Source organism: Amphiprion ocellaris, chromosome 12, assembly GCF_022539595.1.
Source record: "Amphiprion ocellaris isolate individual 3 ecotype Okinawa chromosome 12, ASM2253959v1, whole genome shotgun sequence".
In the NCBI taxonomy this organism is placed as follows: domain Eukaryota; kingdom Metazoa; phylum Chordata; class Actinopteri; family Pomacentridae; genus Amphiprion; species Amphiprion ocellaris.
In genome coordinates this window covers 20084527-20105549 of record NC_072777.1, presented here as the reverse complement: position 1 = coordinate 20105549, position 21023 = coordinate 20084527, and the positions used below count along the sequence as shown (strand labels likewise).

General features: G+C 40.8%; 1 protein-coding gene across 11 annotated transcripts in view; it reads left to right on the top strand.

Annotated features, from left to right (window-relative positions):
* LOC111589009 (nesprin-2) overlaps nucleotides 1–20625 on the top strand; it is a 110448-nt gene extending 89823 nt beyond the window's left edge. For 10 of the 11 annotated variants that reach the window (XM_055015853.1, XM_035943611.2, XM_055015854.1 and 7 more), the window contains 17 exons: nucleotides 111–266; nucleotides 2742–2900; nucleotides 3893–4059; nucleotides 7671–7833; nucleotides 8194–8384; nucleotides 8820–8970; nucleotides 9531–9713; nucleotides 11005–11142; nucleotides 11418–11609; nucleotides 12277–12565; nucleotides 15118–15248; nucleotides 15347–15473; nucleotides 16088–16290; nucleotides 16722–16898; nucleotides 17256–17576; nucleotides 18670–18764; nucleotides 18904–20625. In XM_055015853.1, the coding sequence (XP_054871828.1) occupies nucleotides 111–266; nucleotides 2742–2900; nucleotides 3893–4059; nucleotides 7671–7833; nucleotides 8194–8384; nucleotides 8820–8970; nucleotides 9531–9713; nucleotides 11005–11142; nucleotides 11418–11609; nucleotides 12277–12565; nucleotides 15118–15248; nucleotides 15347–15473; nucleotides 16088–16290; nucleotides 16722–16898; nucleotides 17256–17576; nucleotides 18670–18764; nucleotides 18904–19111 (3051 nt within the window). In that variant the 3' untranslated portion in view covers nucleotides 19112–20625. The remainder of the gene's footprint in view (nucleotides 1–110; nucleotides 267–2741; nucleotides 2901–3892; nucleotides 4060–7670; nucleotides 7834–8193; nucleotides 8385–8819; nucleotides 8971–9530; nucleotides 9714–11004; nucleotides 11143–11417; nucleotides 11610–12276; nucleotides 12566–15117; nucleotides 15249–15346; nucleotides 15474–16087; nucleotides 16291–16721; nucleotides 16899–17255; nucleotides 17577–18669; nucleotides 18765–18903) is intronic. The other variant, XM_035943610.2, reaches the window with a different exon arrangement.
* The last annotated feature ends 398 nt before the right edge of the window (nucleotides 20626–21023 follow it).

The window sequence follows — 21023 nt, the reverse complement described above, 5'->3', positions numbered from 1 at the left end:
ACGGTCAGAGCAAACAGGAGCAAGGAAAAGGTAGAGAAGCGTGTACACACTGCTTGTACATGGCTGTCTGACTGCTTGCTGAGGTGTTCATGTATGTGTGTGTTATGCAGGAGACTGAGCTCTCTCTGCAGCGATTAGCTGGTGGATTGAAGGAACTGGTCACCATGAAGACGGACCTGTCCCAGTACGTCGTGGCCAGTGACTCGGCTCTGCTGGAGCAGCAGCTGGAGCAACTACACAGTCAATGGGAAGAGCTGTGTATGAAGGTGAGAACTGACAAAAATCTCTATTTACAAACAGAGAAAGACCATAAAATGAAGCAGAGGAGGAGAGACACTGTAGTTGGGACAGGTGGAAAGCAATTGTGGGAGTGGGAAGGAGGGAAAAGTTGCTACCAGCGGTTTCTTGGTAGTGACCAGCAGCACAAAGCCTCTGCACCCCAGGGCTGAGCACACACACACAGACACACACACGCTCATTTGTGTAAGAAAAGAACCTGCAAGCCTCCATGAGCCTTGCAGGTTCATGGAGGGAAAAAGTACATCTTTAAAACTGTAGCAGTTTGCCCCCCTCCAGATCAAATGCGCTTTTTTTCTTAGCATTTCTACTGCAAAAATTCGCAAAGATGTGTTTAGGTCATTAACAAAGCTCTCTCTGCGTGAAACAAAAACAACGTCTCAGCAGTTTATTCTAGTGCTCACTTTGGAGATTCTAATTAGCTTCTGAGTCAGGCTCACTGTGCAAAGCGAGCAATCACATGAAACTGTTCCACACAACAGGCTGTGTGTAACTGCATTAATGGTCAAAGTAGCTCTGCTGTACATGCTCACATTCCGACAGTTAAATCTTTCAGCTTAAACACAAATGCACTTTTGTTCTTGAGAAATCAACGGTTATGACATGCCCTGGACATTTTTGTCAGTTATTAGGGTTATGGGATCATTTGTACTTGTGCTAATTGGGTCTCCAGTTAGATTGGGTGCTTCCACCTGCTCCTGTCTTGGCAGGAGTTACTGAGATTCACAGATGAAGTAACAGCAGCCAGGAATGTGCTTTGTATGTACATAGTAGCCTTTGTTATCTGTGCAAATATTGTATCTGTTCACTCTAATTCATCTTAGGTGTGTCCCAAAATAAACCAGAAATTAAAATTCCCTGAAAGCCCCCTGATCTCTTCAAGGAAAGACCTATCAGTCATTGAGTGTTAAAAATACCAAAGATAAAATCCTGCCTGATGTGTATTCTTAATCAGTTCATCAGTTTCATGTAAAAAAAAAAAAGAAGAAAAAAAAAGAAAGGAAGAAAGAAAGAAAGAAAAAGTCTACTTCCTTTTTTATGGCAGTTATTTTGTTAATTTGTGAAAAAAGATGGAAAAATTATTAACAGGTTATTTGAAAAAGCACAGATCTCAGCTGCTTGATCAGACCTCAGATTTTTAATCTTTATTCATTTCTTTCATGGCTGGCAGGCATGTATCTGAGCCACAGCAGTTTCCACTGCATAGCTAACAGGTTGTAGGTGGGGGAAGCCACTGGAATGGGTCCGATGAGCAGATGGCTTGGCTGGGCTAAGGGGATTCGGGGGACAAGCTCTATTGTTCCTCAGGCAGCACAAAGTCCTCACAGGATGACTGCAGCTGACAATGCACCCTAAATTCTCCACAGCCCAAAAGGCGCAGCAGTGGTAGCACATAAAAACAAAACTGGGCTGATTTAAAGAAAATAAATGCCACTGAGCAGTAAAATATTGCTGGTTCAAACATGCCCTGAGGGGTTGCTAAGCTTTTAACCTCGAAAAGATCATCAGCCCCCTCCTCATTCATGTAATGGGGTGTTTTCATGGCATTAAGCTGTCATTAGGAAAATGGACTTTGTTAATTTTATCAAATAGCCAGACTCTCTTGGGATTTCTCTCAATTCAGATTATTACTGATTCTGATAGAGATTAAATATCCTCACTGCTTCACTGTATCAACAGAGGATATAGAATATCCAGTCAGTTTTAATTTAGTCTCATCTATACCATGGAAGCACTTGTGTTTAGAAGTTACACATACTTTTCCATAATTTATCAGGTTAAATGGCCCCCTGCACCAAGTTCCGCCTGCTCATGCTTTGTTGTTTATTATATTTGGGTCACAGTGTTTCCTGAATGCATACCAACAAGTATCACGACAAAAAACCCTGTTTCAGACTGGACAGATAATCATCAATCTGTGCCACCACTGTCTGAAAGCTTTGTTTTTGTACCTGTCATGCCCTTTTAATTTGCAGTTGCTTCCAGAGAGTGTATAATGAATTTAGCAAAGAAGTTACTTAGTTTTGTAAAACATACACTGCATTTGTTTACTCTTACAAATATGGTAAGTTTGCTGGTTTGTTTAAAAACTCTAAGTGATAATTATCCTTGGTTTGTTCATAGAAATAAAGTCATCTGGTTAACTTAAACTGAATGACAATCGAATCAACATGTTCTAGTGTGAATATTAAACCTAAACTCAGTCATACACAATTTCAGTTGCCACCCTATATTCATAACTTCACAACTTCTATTTCTAACTATAGTTTAACTCTCACCACAGGTTTATACTTTGAGGCTCTAAGCTATTTTCTATGTAAAAACAATGTGCAAACATAACATACATGGTAATACTAGGACATATAAGATGTTTCCCTGCTGTGAAGTGTGCAGTAATCTGCAAAAACACTAAATGTCACTTGTTTTGCTTTGGATCATCCTAGGTATCCTTGCACAGACAGGAAATTGCAGATCGCCTCAATGCCTGGACCATTTTCAATGACAAGAACAGGGAGTTCTGTGATTGGCTGACTCAGATGGAGAACAAGGTGTGCCATAGTGGAGATCTGAGCATCGAGGAAATGGTGGAGAAACTGAAGAAGGTACAAGGCTGTGGAGTCATTACATCTCTCTAATAAAATACAGGAGTTTTCAAAGGTCTTTGCAGGAAGGTTAGACTCACATTAGGACTCCATGTAATAATATTTTATCTTAGTACACTTCATGAGAAGATTGTTTTTGAGTATTTTTGTTCAACTGTTCGCATAACATGTAAGGACAGAACCGTGGATAGGGTAACATTATTTTGGAAAATAGATTTTGCTGAAATAAGAAAACCCAAACATCAAATAACACTTTCAATTTGAATTTACTTTCCAGGTATAAAATAATAGGTGTCCACCTGTAAATACACTGTAACACCTACATGAGGGACATTATTTACAACCTATTCTCAAAAATAACACAGTGTATTTGGTATATTCCAGCAGCTAGTTCATGAATGAGGCAATTTAGGACACTCATGTGCATATGATTCAAATCCATACATGTGCAACATGCTGTTTATAGCAGATGGTGGCCTGGAATAGAATAGTTGCGTGCCTTTTGTTCATGCACAACAGTTGTCTTTTCAGTGACTGAAAGCCTTTTCTGCCTTCTTGTCTCATCATGAAATATATTTATTTAGTCTACTCGGTAGTACTATGTTTGAATTTTTCATGCTCATTGTTTTGGGCTGTTAGATGAGATGAGAAATTAGTGACACTTGAAACTAGCTTTAAATTATTAGGATGGCTGAAGAGGGCACATCCTGGTAATAACTAACTGCCTCGGGGTATGGAAACAGTGTCTGCTAAGATGAATGAATGCAACACTAAAAGAAATATTTATCCCCCTTTATTATAACTGAACTGAAGTACACACATCTTACTTCTCATTCTTTTGATGTTTTTGCATGTAAATTAATACAGATTCACCAAATGGAGTGAACATGATTACAAACATGCAGTTAATTGGCCTTTAATGTTCACTGCTCCAGGTGAAGTTTATAATTGTTGTTTATAAAGCAGGGTAATCTTTTGTCATGTTCCCACAGGACTGCATGGAGGAAATCAACCTGTTCAGTGAGAACAAGAGCCACTTGAAGCAGCTGGGAGAGCAGCTGCTCTTAGCCAGTGACGAGGCCAAACAGAGCCAGGTCCACGGCTCACTGCAGGAGGTCAACCAGCGTTGGCACAACCTCTTCCACCACATCGAAGCCAGGTGAGAGCAGCTAAAGCTGTTAGAGAAGCTGCACTGAGGGATACAATAACCTGCCAACAGGCAAGAGTGTGTAGTTATATCAGTTAAGCCCTTTCCAAAAGACGCAAACAATGTTGGAAATTACTGAATGTGTATAACTAGTGTGTCTATGCCATTTAGTAACCACTTTTCAAAGACAAACTATGATTTGTCAGGTGCAGTGATGATGGTTAGATTAAAAGTAAAGGTGTGTAAAAAAAAAAAAGTGTGTATGCATGTGTGTGTTTGAGATGTTTCAGACTGGCTGAGTACCCATCCATCCATCCATCCATTATCTATACACCGCTTAATCCTCACTAGGGTCGTGGGGGGGCTGGAGTCTATCCCAGTTGACTCGGGCGAAGGCAGGGGACACCCTAGACAGGTCGCCAGTCTGTCACAGGGCCACATACAAAGACAAACAATCACTCTCACATTCACACCTACGGGTAATTTAGAATAATCAATTAACCTCAGCATATTTTTGGACTGTGGGAGGAAGCCGGAGTACCCGGAGAAAACCCACGCATGCACAGGGAGAACATGCAAACTCCATGCAGAAAGATCCCGGGAAAGCCGGGACGCGAACCAGGGACCTTCTTGCTGCAAGGCGAAAGTGCTAACCACTACGCCACTGTGCAGCTGGCTGAGTACCACACACTAAATTGAAATCGTTACCCTGCAGCATGAGAGGTGCTTTACAGCAGAGCTGCTCCTCAGTAAAAAGCGTAATTAAGCGCTGAAGGGCTTCAACTGGATGCTTGTAATGAAACAATAGCTGCTATGCCTATCCATCCACCTGCTGTTGTGCTAGCTATGCTTTGCAGCTGTCAGGAATACGTGGCCTCTAATGTACAGACTGTAGAGGTTAAGCCCCTGTGATGGTACACTGGTTACCGCCTCAGACAGATGGACAGTCCTGTGGAAGAGCAGCAGATACAGACGACACCCCTAACCCTGCACTCCCAACCTGCCCCCACCACCACAAAAAAAAAAAAAAAAAAGCTGTGGTTAAGTCTCAGACAGTACCATATGTCCCTGTGACCACACTGGTGACCCCTCCCTTTGTAGTCTGTCAGTGGGATGACTCTGTGAAGGAGGGTGAAACGGGGGAGTATGTCGGTATGTATTAATCGCTGATTCTCAAAATGACGCACTTGCAAAGACCTTATCAGCACATTTTAGTTAGCTTGACCGCTGCAGGCAAAATGAGATCCTTGAATTCTTGATGAAGTCGTGTTCCTCGGCCTCTCTGGATTGTGGCTAATAACTGGAATCAGCTGCCTGCTTATGCTTAGTTAATGGTGGCAACATCATTCAACTGTGTGGTAAATTTTCAGCCTTTAAGTCCAAAACAATAATCTAAAGTTAGCTAATAAGCTTAACTGATCAAAAGGGCTTGGGCTTTGTTACTATGAAAGACTTTTTTTATTTACATTACACAGCATTTTGATTCAAAGTTAATATCAAAATAGTGATTAGTGGAGCTTTAGATTAAGGTGCATGCATGGCACTTATAGTGAAGTTATAGCTATACATTACCAGGTATAAACTGTTAATTGTAATAGAGCTTATATAGCACAATAACTCAAAAAATATGTTTTTTACAAAGTACATGTACAGTAAAGAGCTGCATAATTCCAGTGAGAAGAATAAATGGCAGTAGTAGTAACTCTGAGCCCTCCTGTGGTCATCTGCACTTTGTTGTGTTCATCCTCCAACCGTAGATCCTCTCTTATCCTCCAGCCCTTTTCTGCTTCATTTTTTCCATCTATTCTCCTCTTGTCCTTTTCCTGAGCAGGCACCCCTGACCGGGTTTTGTGCCTTTGTTTGGCCTCCGCATGAAGCTGCTGGCCTTTGTTGGCCTGTCAGAGGTGGAGAGGGAGTGAAAGGGACAGAGAGTCTTGTTAGTTGACTGGGATGGTTGTAGCTGCAGAGCAGAAGAGCATTTTCTGGACATAATTTAAACTGACTGTATTATGTCTTGATTACATGGCTGTAAACAAAAAGAGACCTTAACTACACATACAGACCTTCGCTGACGACATACTGTACATTATTGAAAACTTTTTGTTTTTCTACTGGTGTGAAACACTTGAATTATGATACAAATACCAGCAGCCTACATTTAGTTTATGTCTATTTTTTGTGTTGTCTTTTTTCATACTGTTCCTTTTCTTTCTATTGTTTTATGGTTCTCTATTCTTTCTCTACTTTTTATTTTTTTCTTAATCTTTCTCTATTTTTGTCTTTGTTGTTTGATTTTTTCCAGAAAAATTCTGACAATGCGATTATTCCTAATTTGGATTTTTAACAGTTCTGTTTAGGCTGTACTGTGTTACAGGCACATTTTGGTTGGTGGTTGTTGGTAGTAGCATGTTCTAATTCCTACGTCTGGATATTGTTTACTTTTGATGCATTACTTGTAAAAAAAGAAGACAAAAAAATGTATTTCTAAAAACCTTTTTAGCCTACATAATATTACTGGCATGTCTGCATTTTTAGTCTTATTCATTTTACAAAAGCAGTCAAAGTTGCTAAATGTCTAAACAAAAGAAACCACCAACAATGTTGATTAAATAAAGTGTCAAATTTAAAACTGGATATCCTGCATTCACTCAGAACCTGCTCATGTAAGTAATGGATGAACAGCAGTTTTTGGTATTTGATAGTTTTCAGTGCCCAGGATACATTTCAGTTCAGAAACACCCTAACATCCTACAATTCTTTTTTGAAATCCAGATTAACCTCTTCAAGAAAAGAGAAACTGTTCAAAATGACTGTGAAGATCTAAAACTCAAAGCGGATCTCATGAAAACAGATCTGAAGCGACTCACTCCTTCACACACTCACTTATCTATAGTTGGCCGAATGTCCAGCATCTGTTGGGAGCCTTTCATGCATTCTTCAGCAAGGCACTTACACTCATAGCTGTTTTTAGTTCTTATTATTTTGGTGGAGAGCGTCTCCTTCTCAGCCCTGACAGGCTCTGCGGGACCTCGACAGGAGAGGAAGGATCAAATGGGGAAATTAACTCAAACTCCCAAATGGGGCACACTTAAGGCTTTTAAGCCCCAGAAGAGAGCTTTTATTGTCCCATGCGTTGCTATGACACCAGTCTGTGTGTGTGTGTGTGTGTGTGTGTGTGTGTGTGTGTGTGTGTGTGTGTGTGTGTGTCTGTGTCTGTGTCTGTGTGTCTGTGTGTGTCTGTGTCTGTGTGTCTGTGTGTGTGTGTCTGTGTGTGTGTTCGTTCATTCAGGAGGGGGTCAGTTGCTATGGTGACTTTGGTGAAAGATACCTGAGAGGGCTATAGGTTAGTGAATAGCGAAATTTCTTTCTTTCTTTCTTTCTTTCTTTCCAACCTTGGCACATTGGACCTCCAAAATAGTCATAATAGCCTACATCAAAAGAAGTTGCGTTGCTTCAGTTCATAGGGTCACAGGCAGCAAAAGTTGAGAATTCCTCAGTTTGATGTTGATTAATTCCCACAATAAACAAGCTGAAATGCCTCTAGAAGTCTTGATTTCTTGCTTTAAGTATGAATTTTGGATCATACAGTTTAGAAAACATTCTAAGTGGCTGTGTGTTTTTAGGGTGAAGAAGCTGAAGGAGACTCTGGTGACAGTGCAGCAGCTGGATAAGAACATGAGTAATTTGCGCTCGTGGCTTTCTCGCATCGAGGCCGAACTGTCCAGACCCATCACCTACAGCGTCTGCCATGAACAGGAGATCCAGAGGAGGCTGGCTGAGCAGCAGGTAAACACACACACCCAGCCTTAGTCAGTTAACAACACTATACTCTCACTTCACTGTTGGACTGTTTCATATCACATGATCATTGTCATTGACGTCTCTGTATGTCTCTGTTCGTCCCTATTGTATTTCTCATTTTGTATCAGTTGTTTCTTCTTGTAGTTATTTGTACTTTGTATTTCTCTGTCACTCCCGCTTACTCTTTGTCTCTGATTATCATTAATAATTCACATCTGTCTTTTGTATAATCTTGGGAGTGGTGGTCTCATGCAGTGCCACACTGTCCTCACTCTGTGGACTTCTGAGTAATGCATGAGGTATACGGTATAACTGATGTAAATGGCTGTTTCTGTGTCTGTCCAGGAGCTGCAGAGAGACATTGAACAGCACACTGAAGGCGTAGCATCAGTGCTCAGTCTGTGCGATGTTCTGCTGCGGGATGAAGATGCTGCTGGCGGCACTGAGGCAGAGAGTGACTCCTTGCAGGAAACCAGCCGCAGCTTGGACCAGCGCTGGAGGACCATCTGTGCTATGGCTCTGGACAGGAGGCTCAGGTAGAATTTAAAACACATGTATTCATATGGTCTGCTCACACTAAGCCAGTCAGATGCACATCCCATCGTTGTTTTACCTGACAGAAGAACTTAACTTCTCTACTCATTGTCTGCCATAGTAACTTCATTTATTCTATATTTTATGATAGATGAGCTTGTACAGACTGTAATCAGCTTAGTCCATGGTGACACATGGAGAGAAAAGGATAGTTGACAAAACAATTTAATCACAAAGTCTATTTAGTAACTGTTTTAGAGGTCTCATTTTTATGTCAGGATGTCTCTCAGCACATGGAGTACCATTTATTTTAAATAACTTTGGATGCCAGAACACTGCTGTAGAAAGAAATTCAGTCACCTGGATAGAAAAGCATACATCAGTTTCACAGAAACCATCCACAATAAGCGGTGTAACTCGAACACGTCTCCTTGCAGGATCGAGGAGACATGGACACTGTGGTGCAAGTTCCTCAATGACTACTCCCGATTTGACGACTGGCTCAAGATGGCTGAGAGAACTGCTGCTAACCCCAACTCTGCAGATGTCCTTTTTACTGTCGCCAAGGAGGAGCTCAAGAAGTTTGAGGTCAGTTGTGAGGTTGTCAGGGGCTTGAAGTAGCTTTGTTTTATTGCTTGTTAGTTAGATATTGTCATTGTTCTGTATTGTATTTTAAATGACTGAGTCAGTGGGTTTTAAATTGTGGCCTTCACAGACTACAAAGGTGTTTGCCTTTTTACTGTTACACAAGTAAAACTATTGAAAAGGCCCATTCAAAGTGCGAAACCTCCTGTTTAAGTCTCACTCTGCAGTTTATTATTTGATGTTAGGCCTGAAACTAATAATTTTCATTATCAGCTGAGCTGATGATTAGTCAACAGTTTAGTTTGCATAATAATAGTCGACAAAGCAGTGTCCATTGCAGCTTTTAAGAACCCAAGTTGACATTTTTAAATTGACAATCAAAGCCTTCATAATGTATAAATGATGAATCAGTTTTCTAAATTGGTGCAAAATAATTTTTGCTCCACCAAGTAATTGGTTACTCAGCTAATCGTTTCAACTCTGTTTCACATGGTGAGAGTGAAGATTCCAAATCACACTCAGTCACACAATGAATTTTTTTATTCATTTTCTCTCTTCCTTAGGGTTTCCAAAGGCAGGTTCATGAGTGGCTGACCCAGCTTGAGCTGGTGAACAATCAGTACCGCCGCCTGGCCCGGGAGAACCGCACTGACAGGGCCAGCCAGCTCAAAGCCATGGTCCACGAAGGCAACCGGCGCTGGGACACTCTGCACCGAAGAGTGGCTGCCATCCTCCGCAGGCTCAAGGTACAGTTCAGCATCCACAGTGCACAGCAATGCAGAAGAGCTGTTTAAAACACTGAAGATGAATGATGTAATTATCATAATCAGCGAAGACGATAATATCGCTTCAAGTGTGACATGAATTCAACACGCTTATGTGTAACTTGCCACTCTCTGTCCTAAGCCCCTCCCACCAGAGGTACATGGGCATTTACATGTGCTTTAAATGTGCTAAAGTAGACATTATTGGCTTCACACAGGATTTGAACCCCACTTCCTTGAAACCAATTTAGCCATCACATCTTCCTTTCACCTTGTTTATACTATCTTACCTGAACTGTGCTGAAGAGACCTTTTACCAATGTTTTCTGTCACAGGCTGCATTTTCTAAAATCTCAAAAAAGAGCCAAGAGTAAGTGCAGAAGCCTTGTAACTTCCCAGACCACTCAGATTACAAAATGGTTAATATGGAATTTTTGCCCAGTGATACCAAAATATAGATTTTTTTTCCACCATATTCCTGTATTTAGCCATCTGAACCCCAAGCAGTTTCTGAGTTTTTTGTGTTTTGATTATGCTCCTGTCACATCAGAGCTTACTGTGGGCTCATTTTGAATTTTTTCAAGTCACAGTTGAGTCATGGCTTCTCAGTTGTTATGAGGTGCACAGAAATATAAAGGATCTGATTAGGGCAAATAGTTCATTTTCGACTCATTTTGAAGAGATGTAAAATATAGTGATTTTGATGAAATTGTACAATTTCAAGCTCAGATTTGGTTCAAAGGAACAACACCTCACAACTGAGTAGTTCAATAACAGTTGGAAAGTTATGGTAAATGGTCTGTACTACAACACACTTCTACCTTAGCAGTACTTTGGGTTCAGTGTCTTGCAAAAGGTTTGCTGAGGGTCAAATTGTCAATCGTGTGATTACGAAAAGAGAACCTGCTCTACCGCTTGAACTACAGCCCAAGAAACCACTAATGAGCAAATTATTTTGCTCTAAAACTTGACTGGGACTTCAGCTCAATGCTTCCCTTTACTCAATATTTTTGCGCTGCAGATTTTTAAGGTAAATCGCTTTCTTATCATTTGAATTTGATATTATTCCCAATGTGATTTGAAGGATTAATTTATGCAATCCTTTGCTTCAGTTGTCTGTCACTTGGTCTCCCTTATCTAATGTTACAGTCCAAACATGAATGGAAAAAATATCCTAAACCGGTCCAAGCACTTAATAAAAATGTTATTAAAGAACATAGTTAAATGTGTATTTTCCTTCCTTCTGCTCATCCTGTGGTCATTTGTCTTGCAGTATTTTACCAGCCAGAGGGAGGAATTTGAAGGCACCAGGGAAAGCATGCTGGTTTGGCTGACTGAGCTGGACCTGCAGCTCACCAACGTTGAACACTTTTCAGAGAGCGATGTCCATCACAAGATACAGCAGCTCAATGTGAGGCTCAACTCATTCACACACTTGTTTTACAGAGACCATATAAAACCCTCCCATTTTTCACGTTGAAAATTGTCTTCCATCCATTAGAAAACCTTGCATGTTATAACACTTTAACAGCTAGTTTCCATTGTCAGCTATGAGCTATTTTTAATGAAGGTTTGTCTCCCACTCCATTTACTCGACCCTTTTACACATATTATTAGCATGTTTTGTTCCTGTGAGTTTTCTGACTCAACCTCTTCTCACCCAACCATCCAACTCTGTTCCTGCAGAGTTTCCAGAAGGAGATCACCCTGAACACTGAGCGCATTGATGGACTAATCGTGTTTGGAGAGGGCCTGATCCAGAGGAGTTCACCGCAGGATGCAGCGCTGATAGAGGATGAGCTGGAGGAACTGCACTCCTACTGCCAGGAGGTTTTCAGCCGACTGGTCCGCTTCCACCAGCGTCTCAGCCATCCTCCTGTGAGTACACACACTTATCTTCTACACTATTGTACAGTAATTCTCCAATTTCCAACTTTAATTATGCACTTAACAATGTATCCAACATATTATTTTATACAGCACAGTTATATTTTTACACATCAATGGAGATTTTCCACTTCCAGCAACTTTCAGGTGTTACTTTACATGAAGCGATTAATGGGTTCAGGTACCACTTACCAACATGTTTATTATTGCATTCACTTTGTATTCACCCTAACAGTGATCCTACCTTTAATTTCCGTTTTTGTAAAAACTTAAACTACAAGCTCCTCAAAATTAAAGGCCTTCACACGTGCTACACTTCTAATGAGAAACTGAACTGAGAGTTTAAGGAAGAGGGCTTCACACTCACACCAGTCAATTAAAAGGGAAATCAGAGTTACAAAGAGCCTAACAGCAAAAACAATGCCATAAATAAAAACTATGATAAAGTAGAGTCCAAAATAAACTAATTAGGTTGTAAAACAAGAAAAAAAACAATATAAAAGGCCATTACATTTTAGAAAAAGGCAATATTGAAGTAATTTTATCCTTTGAACGGCAAACAGTTCCTCGGCGTCTTCTACTCATCACGTTTTATTCACTGTGGGTTCACAGGCACATGCATTTTTCACAACTGGCACCTGCTATTTCCTTGTCTTAGCAGAGCAGAGAAGAACCAGAGCTCTCTGCTACCACCTTTTCTCTGGAGTCCAGCTTGGAGCTGATTGGCCGGCCGTGGCTGGGACGGAACCTCGGCAGCCTCCCGGCCACACCCACCCACCTGCTGACCTCACCCCTCGAGCGTTCAGGGAGGGAGACACCAGCGAGTGTGGACTCCCTGCCTTTGGAGTGGGACCACACCGGAGATGTGGGAGGGTCATCATCGCATGAGGACGATGAAGAAGAGGAAGCAGATGATGAAGAAGGACCCTATTTCAGTGCATTGTCAGGTACATTTATAGTCAGGCACATTAACGGTACCGCAACAGGAAATATTCACACACTGCTTTATGTTTCCTCATTTGCTGCTGCTGTAATGGCTTTATTTTAAAAGGTCATCAAACACAGTTGACATCAGAGGCCCACAGACAGATGCAAAGGAGAAAAAAAGATAAAATAATTCACTCTTCAGTACCTGGAGACTGTAAATTTCTAAACCACACCCCACCTGTAGTTCAGTTTAGTTCAGTTTATTTGATCCAGTCCAAAGCACGCAATGACTTTTTACAAGTCAAGAGGTGCAAAACATGACTGATGGGTAACTCATTCATTGACAATCAACAGTTTAGACACCTGCCATCCATAAATGTGGTCTGTGCAACAAATTCTAGACACTGACAGCAACTTATTCAGTCGTAGAGAGCTGATTTATTAAAAGCTTTAAATATATAGATTGCAAAATTACAACTATAATAGTGGTGAAAACATCCATTATATTTTAGCATAATAGTTCAAGTAGTTAGTCAAGTCATTGTTTATTAATAGTTAGCTCATTTCACTCGATTCTTTAAAGTGGTACTGCTAACATACACAGAGGTGAAGAGAAGCTCAACAAGCTCCTGCTTTAAACACTTCTCTTGCTGATTGATGAGGGAAAATCTCAGCACTCATGCCCTGACATGTTTCTAAACCATGGTTACCAAATACTGCACAAATTAAATGCAGTACAGATTTGTTTCATTACAAGTGAAGTTTTTTGAAGAGCAGTTTTAAGGCTAACTCTACCTAATTCAAAAATTAGCAAGAAGGTGGATGGGTGGAGCTGACGTGGCCATGCAACATCTCTGGGACACTGGCTGTCCCATCAGCACTCACCTGTTCCACAGTGCAGCTGCACAAGTAATTATACATTATGCAACTTTGAAAGATAAAAGGTAGGGGTCAACTTTTAGTAAATGGACATCTTTGACATACCAGTGTGCTTACAGTTACAAAACAAAATACAGTATATCAGTTTAAACTGTAGGTTGAGACAGCAGCTAGCTTCAGCTAAAGAGCTTGGAGTTATGAGGTTTTTCATGTGACAGCTAAAACATCTGACTTCAGGCAGCGACTGTGACCCTGGAACCTTTTCATGACATTTTGACGTAAATATGCTTCTCTAATTAAAGTGCAAGTAAAGGTGCACTTCAGCTGATGTTACTCGAAAAGAACATTTAATTTTATAGGGATTTCATAGGCATTAAAGTTGAAAAAACAAGACAAAACTGAATATCTATTTCACACACCTAAACATACTCACACACACACACACACACACACACAGACACACACACACACACAGACACACATACACACACACGGAGACATCCATACATCTCTACCCTGACCCTTCTTCTCCCAGAGGCAGAGTTGACTGACAGCCAGCAGAAATTTATCAAAGTCCCAGACACCCTTCGAGCCTCCTCATAGGGTGGACTCCAGAACATCTTCACTTTCTGCCTCTGCATCATAAATCCTATCACAGCTCTGTGCTTCATGGTGAAATAAGTTTCCATAAAACCTCTTCCAACAGCTCATGTATCACTTATGCTGTGTGAGACACTGAGCTGCAAAACAGCTGAAACTGAGACTCTGATACTTTGCTTACTGTAGCTGTGGTTTGGAAAACTTCTTTCTATTGCATATTTTTGTTTAGCAGGCTTAGATTGATTGAAGGTCAAAAATCTCTAAATGTTAAAGTCAAGGTCAGATTTATGTTTTTTGTTTAGTTTGGGATCTAATCAGTTCTCACAAAATAATGTTTTATTTGCTAGCATAGTCATTAATTATGATTACATTTGATGTAAATTCAAAATATTTTTTTCTCGACAGCACTTGATCACATGACAAGCAGCTAAGCGTTGCTGAAAAGATAGATGATGTGAGAGATGAGAGAAGATGAGAGAGCAATTCAAATGGTAGAAGCGTTTTGAATTTGGTTGCAAAGTGTGTCAGTTTTTGTCTAAGGTTTACTATATCATTTGTCCATGTCCTCTTAAGCACTGATGTGAACAGCTGTTATAGTTTCCAGTTGAAGCTTTGCCTGCTTGGGTGTCTGTGCTGTAATTTCTCTTCCTTGCTGCTCACACACATGAAATATGGCCTTAAATGATCATTACCACGCAGAGTTTGAATTTACTACGTTGGGTGATTTATGCTTAGGTGCCATCATTAGACTTACTAGGATTTGTGACTTGTTCTGGATGAAACTCAATCCACAGCAAAGTCAACATTAGCCAGGTTGGGAGTTCCCAACACTATAAATGTACCATGAACAACATCAGCTGAGTTGACAAAGTTCATTTGTGCCACATGTAGTATCTTTGCAAAGAGTGAGTGAATCTAAAGAACCTAAAAAGTCCTACCAGCTTACTAGCAAATAATCCCAGCAAATTTTTTCTAAGCACAAAGCCTGGTGCCTTGCCTGTAATCACTTGTCCCACTAATTAAATTGTGCTTTGCTTGTGCAACAGGCAGCATACTTAGATTAAACTCATTTTTATTTGTGTTTGTGTTTCAGTTTGCAGCAGGTCTATGGCTGTACATGAGCCTCCAAGATGGCGACCACCAGCAGACACAGAAACTCAGCTTGACACAGAGGGGAACCTTGAGACACCCACCCTTACCAGCACCCCTCTAAAACACAACTATGTACGTCTCAAAAAACTCTTTAAAAGTTTGGAAATATATTAAGAGTCCATTTCCTGCTCCAGCTGTCAGCACTAAATATGTGTTTGTCGTGTTTCCAGCTGCGTCTCATGTCTCAGTGCAGCGGCAGTATCGAGAATATTAAGAGAGTCTCGCTGATCCTGGATGACGAGGAGCAGCCGGAGGAGTTCGGTCTGACAGGACTGACTGTCTCAGACAAACAGTCAGGTGAGAGTCACTTGCAGACAACTCTGGCAGATTTCCTGCGCTACTGCAAGACAAATAAATGGAAATAAAGGGACAGAACAGTAGAGAATGTATCCAAATTTCTGACGGCAGACTGGTTAGCAAAACAGTAAGCTCCAGCCTGCAGAATCACTCTAAAATGGCATATTCATATTAATGTCAACTACATTTCCAAAGAGCACCACCAGATATCTCATCATGATTGCTGTCGTTTATAATTCAGGTTTTTAGATTTACCTGTTATGCCAAGCGTTATCAATGACTGAACATTAGCTTAGATGACAGATCTTGTGGACAAAGATGTTCCAGGTTGTCAGGCAGACATTAAAAACAAAACATCAGTAAAAACATTTAAATCCACAACACTACATCAGACACACAATAAAAGAATATTCCATTTAAAATGGTCAAAGGGTTTCTTGTTCAAATGTTTCTCTCAGCATTCAGTTCACTGCTGTTTTCCTCCATCTCCCAGCTGTAAGCTAGAAAATCATCCTCAAGATACCTACAAGGCTAATGTAATTCTGTCAGTGTGTAATGATGGAGAGTTTCAGCAGCACACTACACTCGATGACAAGGGGTTTGTGTACTTTCAGGTGTGATTGAACGCTGGGAGCTGCTTCAGGCTCAGTCCAGATGTAATCAGCAGGTCGGCTCTCAGGAGCCTCAAACACCCACATCAGATCTGGATGACATCACTTCCTGGTTAGAAAACGTGATCCTGGAGCTGAAGCACCTCAAGCACTCCGACCCAGCAGCCAGTATCGAGGACATGGAGGCCAGAGCCAAAGAACTAAAGGTCAAATTTAACCCTGAATGTAACACAGCTGATGGTAGATTTTCTCTATATTTCCCTTGAGATTTTTTCAAAGCTGATACTGGCTATTAGAAGCCCCTTCCCAACCCTAATGAGGATTAAGTGGTATATAGATAATGGATGGATGGATGTTTATTTCGGAGAACTTTTCAAAGTGTATCCTTCGGTGCTGATAGTTGATAACTATTCCATTCTCCTCCCCACTAAATAGTGCTGTGGGTGGAGCATCACATCCAATGGTGACTACAGATAAAGAGAGGTGGCTGCATCAGAGCCAAAATAGAACACTTTTACATTGGTTAAAAAACTAAAACTATACCAATAATCAAAAAACATGCTGGATATCGGATTCGATGGTTACCTTGGCTGATATTTGATTGACCCCTAATACTCTTGAGTGTTTTCTTTTGCAGGAGATGCAGAAAATGTTTGCTCACTACAAGTCTATCATGCTGTCTGTCAACCTGTGGACTGAGGAAGCTCCAGAACTGCAGAACAGACTGATGAGTATGAACAGAGACTGGAGCAGAGTGTGTACAGGCCTCCAGCAGTGGGATAGCAGTCTGAGGAAGACGCTGATGCGCTGCCAGGTGGGGAGAGTATTCATAACCACATATTTACAACACACTATTACACAGTGCAGGCTCCTACTTACTGTACATTTTCGAAACTTTAAATATTGCAGCATTTAGTTGTTTTAAGTTTACACCTTTTTTTTATCCATTTTCCTAAATTGAGCTTCTGCGTAAATGTATTTTTTTTTTAAAAAGCACACATCAGAATGTTTTATCACAATTCAGTACACACAAAATGATACTGTAACTAAAAAGTGAAAATGTTCTGTTGTTCCGTCAAAATGTACATGAGGTTCAGTCATATTACAAACTACAACTGTACGCCTCCACTTAAATATCCCACACAAATAACCTTTAACCTTTTCCATTCAGGAGTTTCATGAAACCCTGCACTCTCTGCTGCTGTGGCTGGCTCATGCAGAGAGCAGACGCTATGCAGTGGACATCAGCCACCCAGACATAACTGCCAGAGCCCTGCAACAACACAGCAGCACGCTCACCGATTTGCGGGAGGAGCTGCGAGGCAGGCAGGCCCAGCAGGCCTCCCTTCAGGCTCTGTGGTCTCAGCTCCAGCCTGAAGACGGGGCAGAAGAGAGCGACGAGGCCCAGGAGAAGCTCCACGTGACGGGCAGCAAGTTGAAATTGCTCCTGAGGCAGGTGGACCAGGACCTCAGCACCCTGCAACAGCGTCTGGTAACTTTCCACGACTTTCTGTAGCTTCATGTCCAGGAGTGTTCTGAAATTGTGAATTAAGGTGCAACAACACACAAGAGGCTTACAGTGGTTTTAGATGGTTCTTTTGCGGCACGTTGTCTATTGGACCATTTTAGCCCACTCACCTGTGTCTTGTCTTAAGTGTTATGTAAAATGTTATACGATTTAGCAAAATTAGATTGTAGCATCCATGATTATATTTTTATTAATGTAGAATCACCTGTTGCTATTCATTTGAGCCCTTCATATGCACAAAGAGGGGCTGCACAATGGCAGCACTGTCGCCTTGCAGCTAGAAGGTTCGTGTCCCGGCCTTCCCAGGACCTTTCTGCATGGAGTTTGCATGTTCTCCCTGTGCATGTTGGTTTTTTCCGGATACTCCATCTTCTTCCCACAATCCAAAAACATGCTGAGGTTAATTGGTGGTTCTAAATTGTCCACAGGTGTGAAAATGAGTGTGATTGTTTGTCTCTATATGTAGCCCTGTGATAGACTGGTGACCTGTCCAGGGTCAGTCAGGTTAGATTCCAGCCCCCCTATGACCCTACAGAGGATTAAATGGTGTATAGATAATGGATGGATGGGATATCTGCAAAGAGAGCAAGTTCTCTTCCATGACGCCCACCACATTATGCTCCATGTTTCTACAGAAGCCCGGGTTAAAGTCAAACACTTGAATTGTATCCACTGTGGATTCTCCTATATGTTCGAAAAAAGAAGGGTGACAGAGTCAGTTTTGCTCTGTAACCTCAACCTTTTAACCGTAACCTAAAATTCATATTAATCCTCTGAACTCCAAGTAGTTTCTGGGTGTTTTTTGCTCCTGTCTCATTCTACATCACCGTGGGCTCATTTTTCACTGCAATATCAAGTCCTGTACCTCTGTGGAAACAGTACAAGCATGACTAAAAGTGAAAGTTTTTCAGAAGGTTAAAATCAAAACATTCATTTTAGCCATTGATGTTTATTATTTGCTGATATTGCTTTTCAGAGTTTTTTTGTTTGTTTGTTTTGTATATGTCATGCTCGATATGATAGCCTAATATTTCTTTTTTATATTTCTTTAATTCAGGATTGTGAATCTGCATCAGCTGTTGAAGCCCAAAATGCATCATCAGACACATTTCAGGAGTCGGTACATTCAAAGAAAAGTTCCTCCTCTCAAAGGTATGTAGAAAGGCTTATTGTAGTTGAAAACTGCTTACTTCCAGTACAGACTGTACACTACATTGTGCAAGCTCTCTCCTGCTTAAAAGCATTTTTATTCTATGTCTTCCTAAATAAACATTTTAACTGTGTCTTGCAGAGAAATGAGGGACTCTGCTCGGCCTCGGTCCTTCTTCTACCGGGTCCTTCGTGCCGCCTTCCCCCTTCAGCTCCTCTTGCTGCTCCTGCTGCTCCTCCCCTGTCTGATCCCCGTGTCAGAGAGCGACCCCAGCTGCACTGTGGCCAACAACTTTGCCCGCTCCTTCTACCCCATGCTACACTACACCAACGGCCCACCGCCCACCTGATTCAGCTGCATGAAAAGAGACATTTTCTAAAGAATACAGAGAAACACATGGCACCTTTCTGTCACAGTGAAACATGTACTGACATATAAAATTGATAATATCATTCAAAGTGTTTATTTAAGTGTCTATTTGTAAATTTTTGACCTTGCAGATTAGTGTATGTGTTTCATGAAGATGAAGAAAATCACACATTTGACTAACTTTCAGTCAGTACAGAACCATCCATCCATCCATTATCTGTGCACCACTTAATCCTCATCAGGGTCACAGGGGGCTGGAGTCTGTCCCAGCTGACTTAGGGTAAAGACAGGGGACACCTGGACAGGTCATCAGTCTATCACAGGGCTACACAGAGAGACAGACAATCACACTCACATTCACACTCACAGACAATTCAGAATCACCAATTAACCTCAGCATGTTTTTGGACTGTGGGAGGAAGCTGGAGAACCCAGAGAAAACCCACACATGCACAGAGAGAACATGCAAACTCCATGCAGAAAGATCCCAGGCTCAGACCTGGACGCGAACCAGGGATCTTATAGCTGCAAGGCAACAGTGCTAACCACCGAGCCACTGTGCAGCCCTTAAGTGAACCAAAAGGTAAATATTTTCAATTCGTATTGTGAAGATCTTGACATCGTCCAAGACATTCGCCAGAAGACCAGCCACAGCTCCCTGAGGAGTCACAGATGAGGTCTGGCAGAGGGGTAAAGCATCACATACTTAGCAGCAGCTTGAAGATGTAGAATAACCAGCAAATTAGTTACAATATCCCTAAACTAGAGTGATCATTAGATGACAGAAGAGTCAGTGAATATATTCCAGGGAGTTCACTGAATAATAACTGAGGGGTGGAGGTGTAACTAATCAAGTAAGTTGATGTAATCACATTTTTTTTTCTGCTTGAGAAGAGAAAAGCTTCTTTTAAATGATAATCACATCATTATGTCTGATGTTATTGTCCCTGTTTGACTGAACATTTTATTTTTTACAACAAAAGAAACACTGCTTAAATTTGGCTGTATTCTATAAAAGATGAACAGAAGAAAATGTCAGTTTTATACACATACTTGTATATTCATATTTTTGTAGATGTGATTTGTCTTGTGTAGATTGTGAACACACATTACCATATCTTCTGGTGCACTGTTAAAACATTGTGGATTTAGTAGGATGTTTACGTACAGAATGTAATAATATAATGCTTATTTATAACATCAAGACATGGATTTATGAGCCTGATTTTCTAGTAGTAAACAATGATTGTCTCAGATCAGCTGCTGAAAGACTTTTTCATTTCTAATTTCAAATCCCCAAAAATTGCTTAGTGAAATGCTGAATTTCAGACACTTGATTTATTGAAATGTAGTTTGGTTAAGATGATCATTTTAGATTACCAAGATAAAACCGAACAATTTTAAACTAAATAAATTAAAGTTAAGGTTAAATTAAATGTATTCTTGATGCTGAAATCTGTAGTTTGGCAAAAATAAATAAAAATCTTAACCCATTGTCTACTTATGAGCTTTAATGATCACTTGAATCATCAATAAAATTCAGAAGTTCTGGGAAAAGTTAGTAATTGGACTCTTCAATAAGATTTTCTTAATTTGGTTCAAAGAATATTTGGTGTTAACAATCCACATGTACCAGCATATTTGACTGAAACAATCAGTCAGCTATGACCAAGTCTTATGCTGCTCTTCATTATGTGTCCAGGGCTCCAGCACATGAACATTTTGGTCACATATGCAACCAAGCAATCTGTCAAGGGCAACTTAGTATTTTCATTGGTTGCAGTGGTGCAACTGACATTTAGCAGGTTGTAGCCACCTAGCCAACATCAATGAACGTATATGTGAAGCAGGACTTTCTATTGCCTCTAACTTTCACTCTGAGTGATCATTTG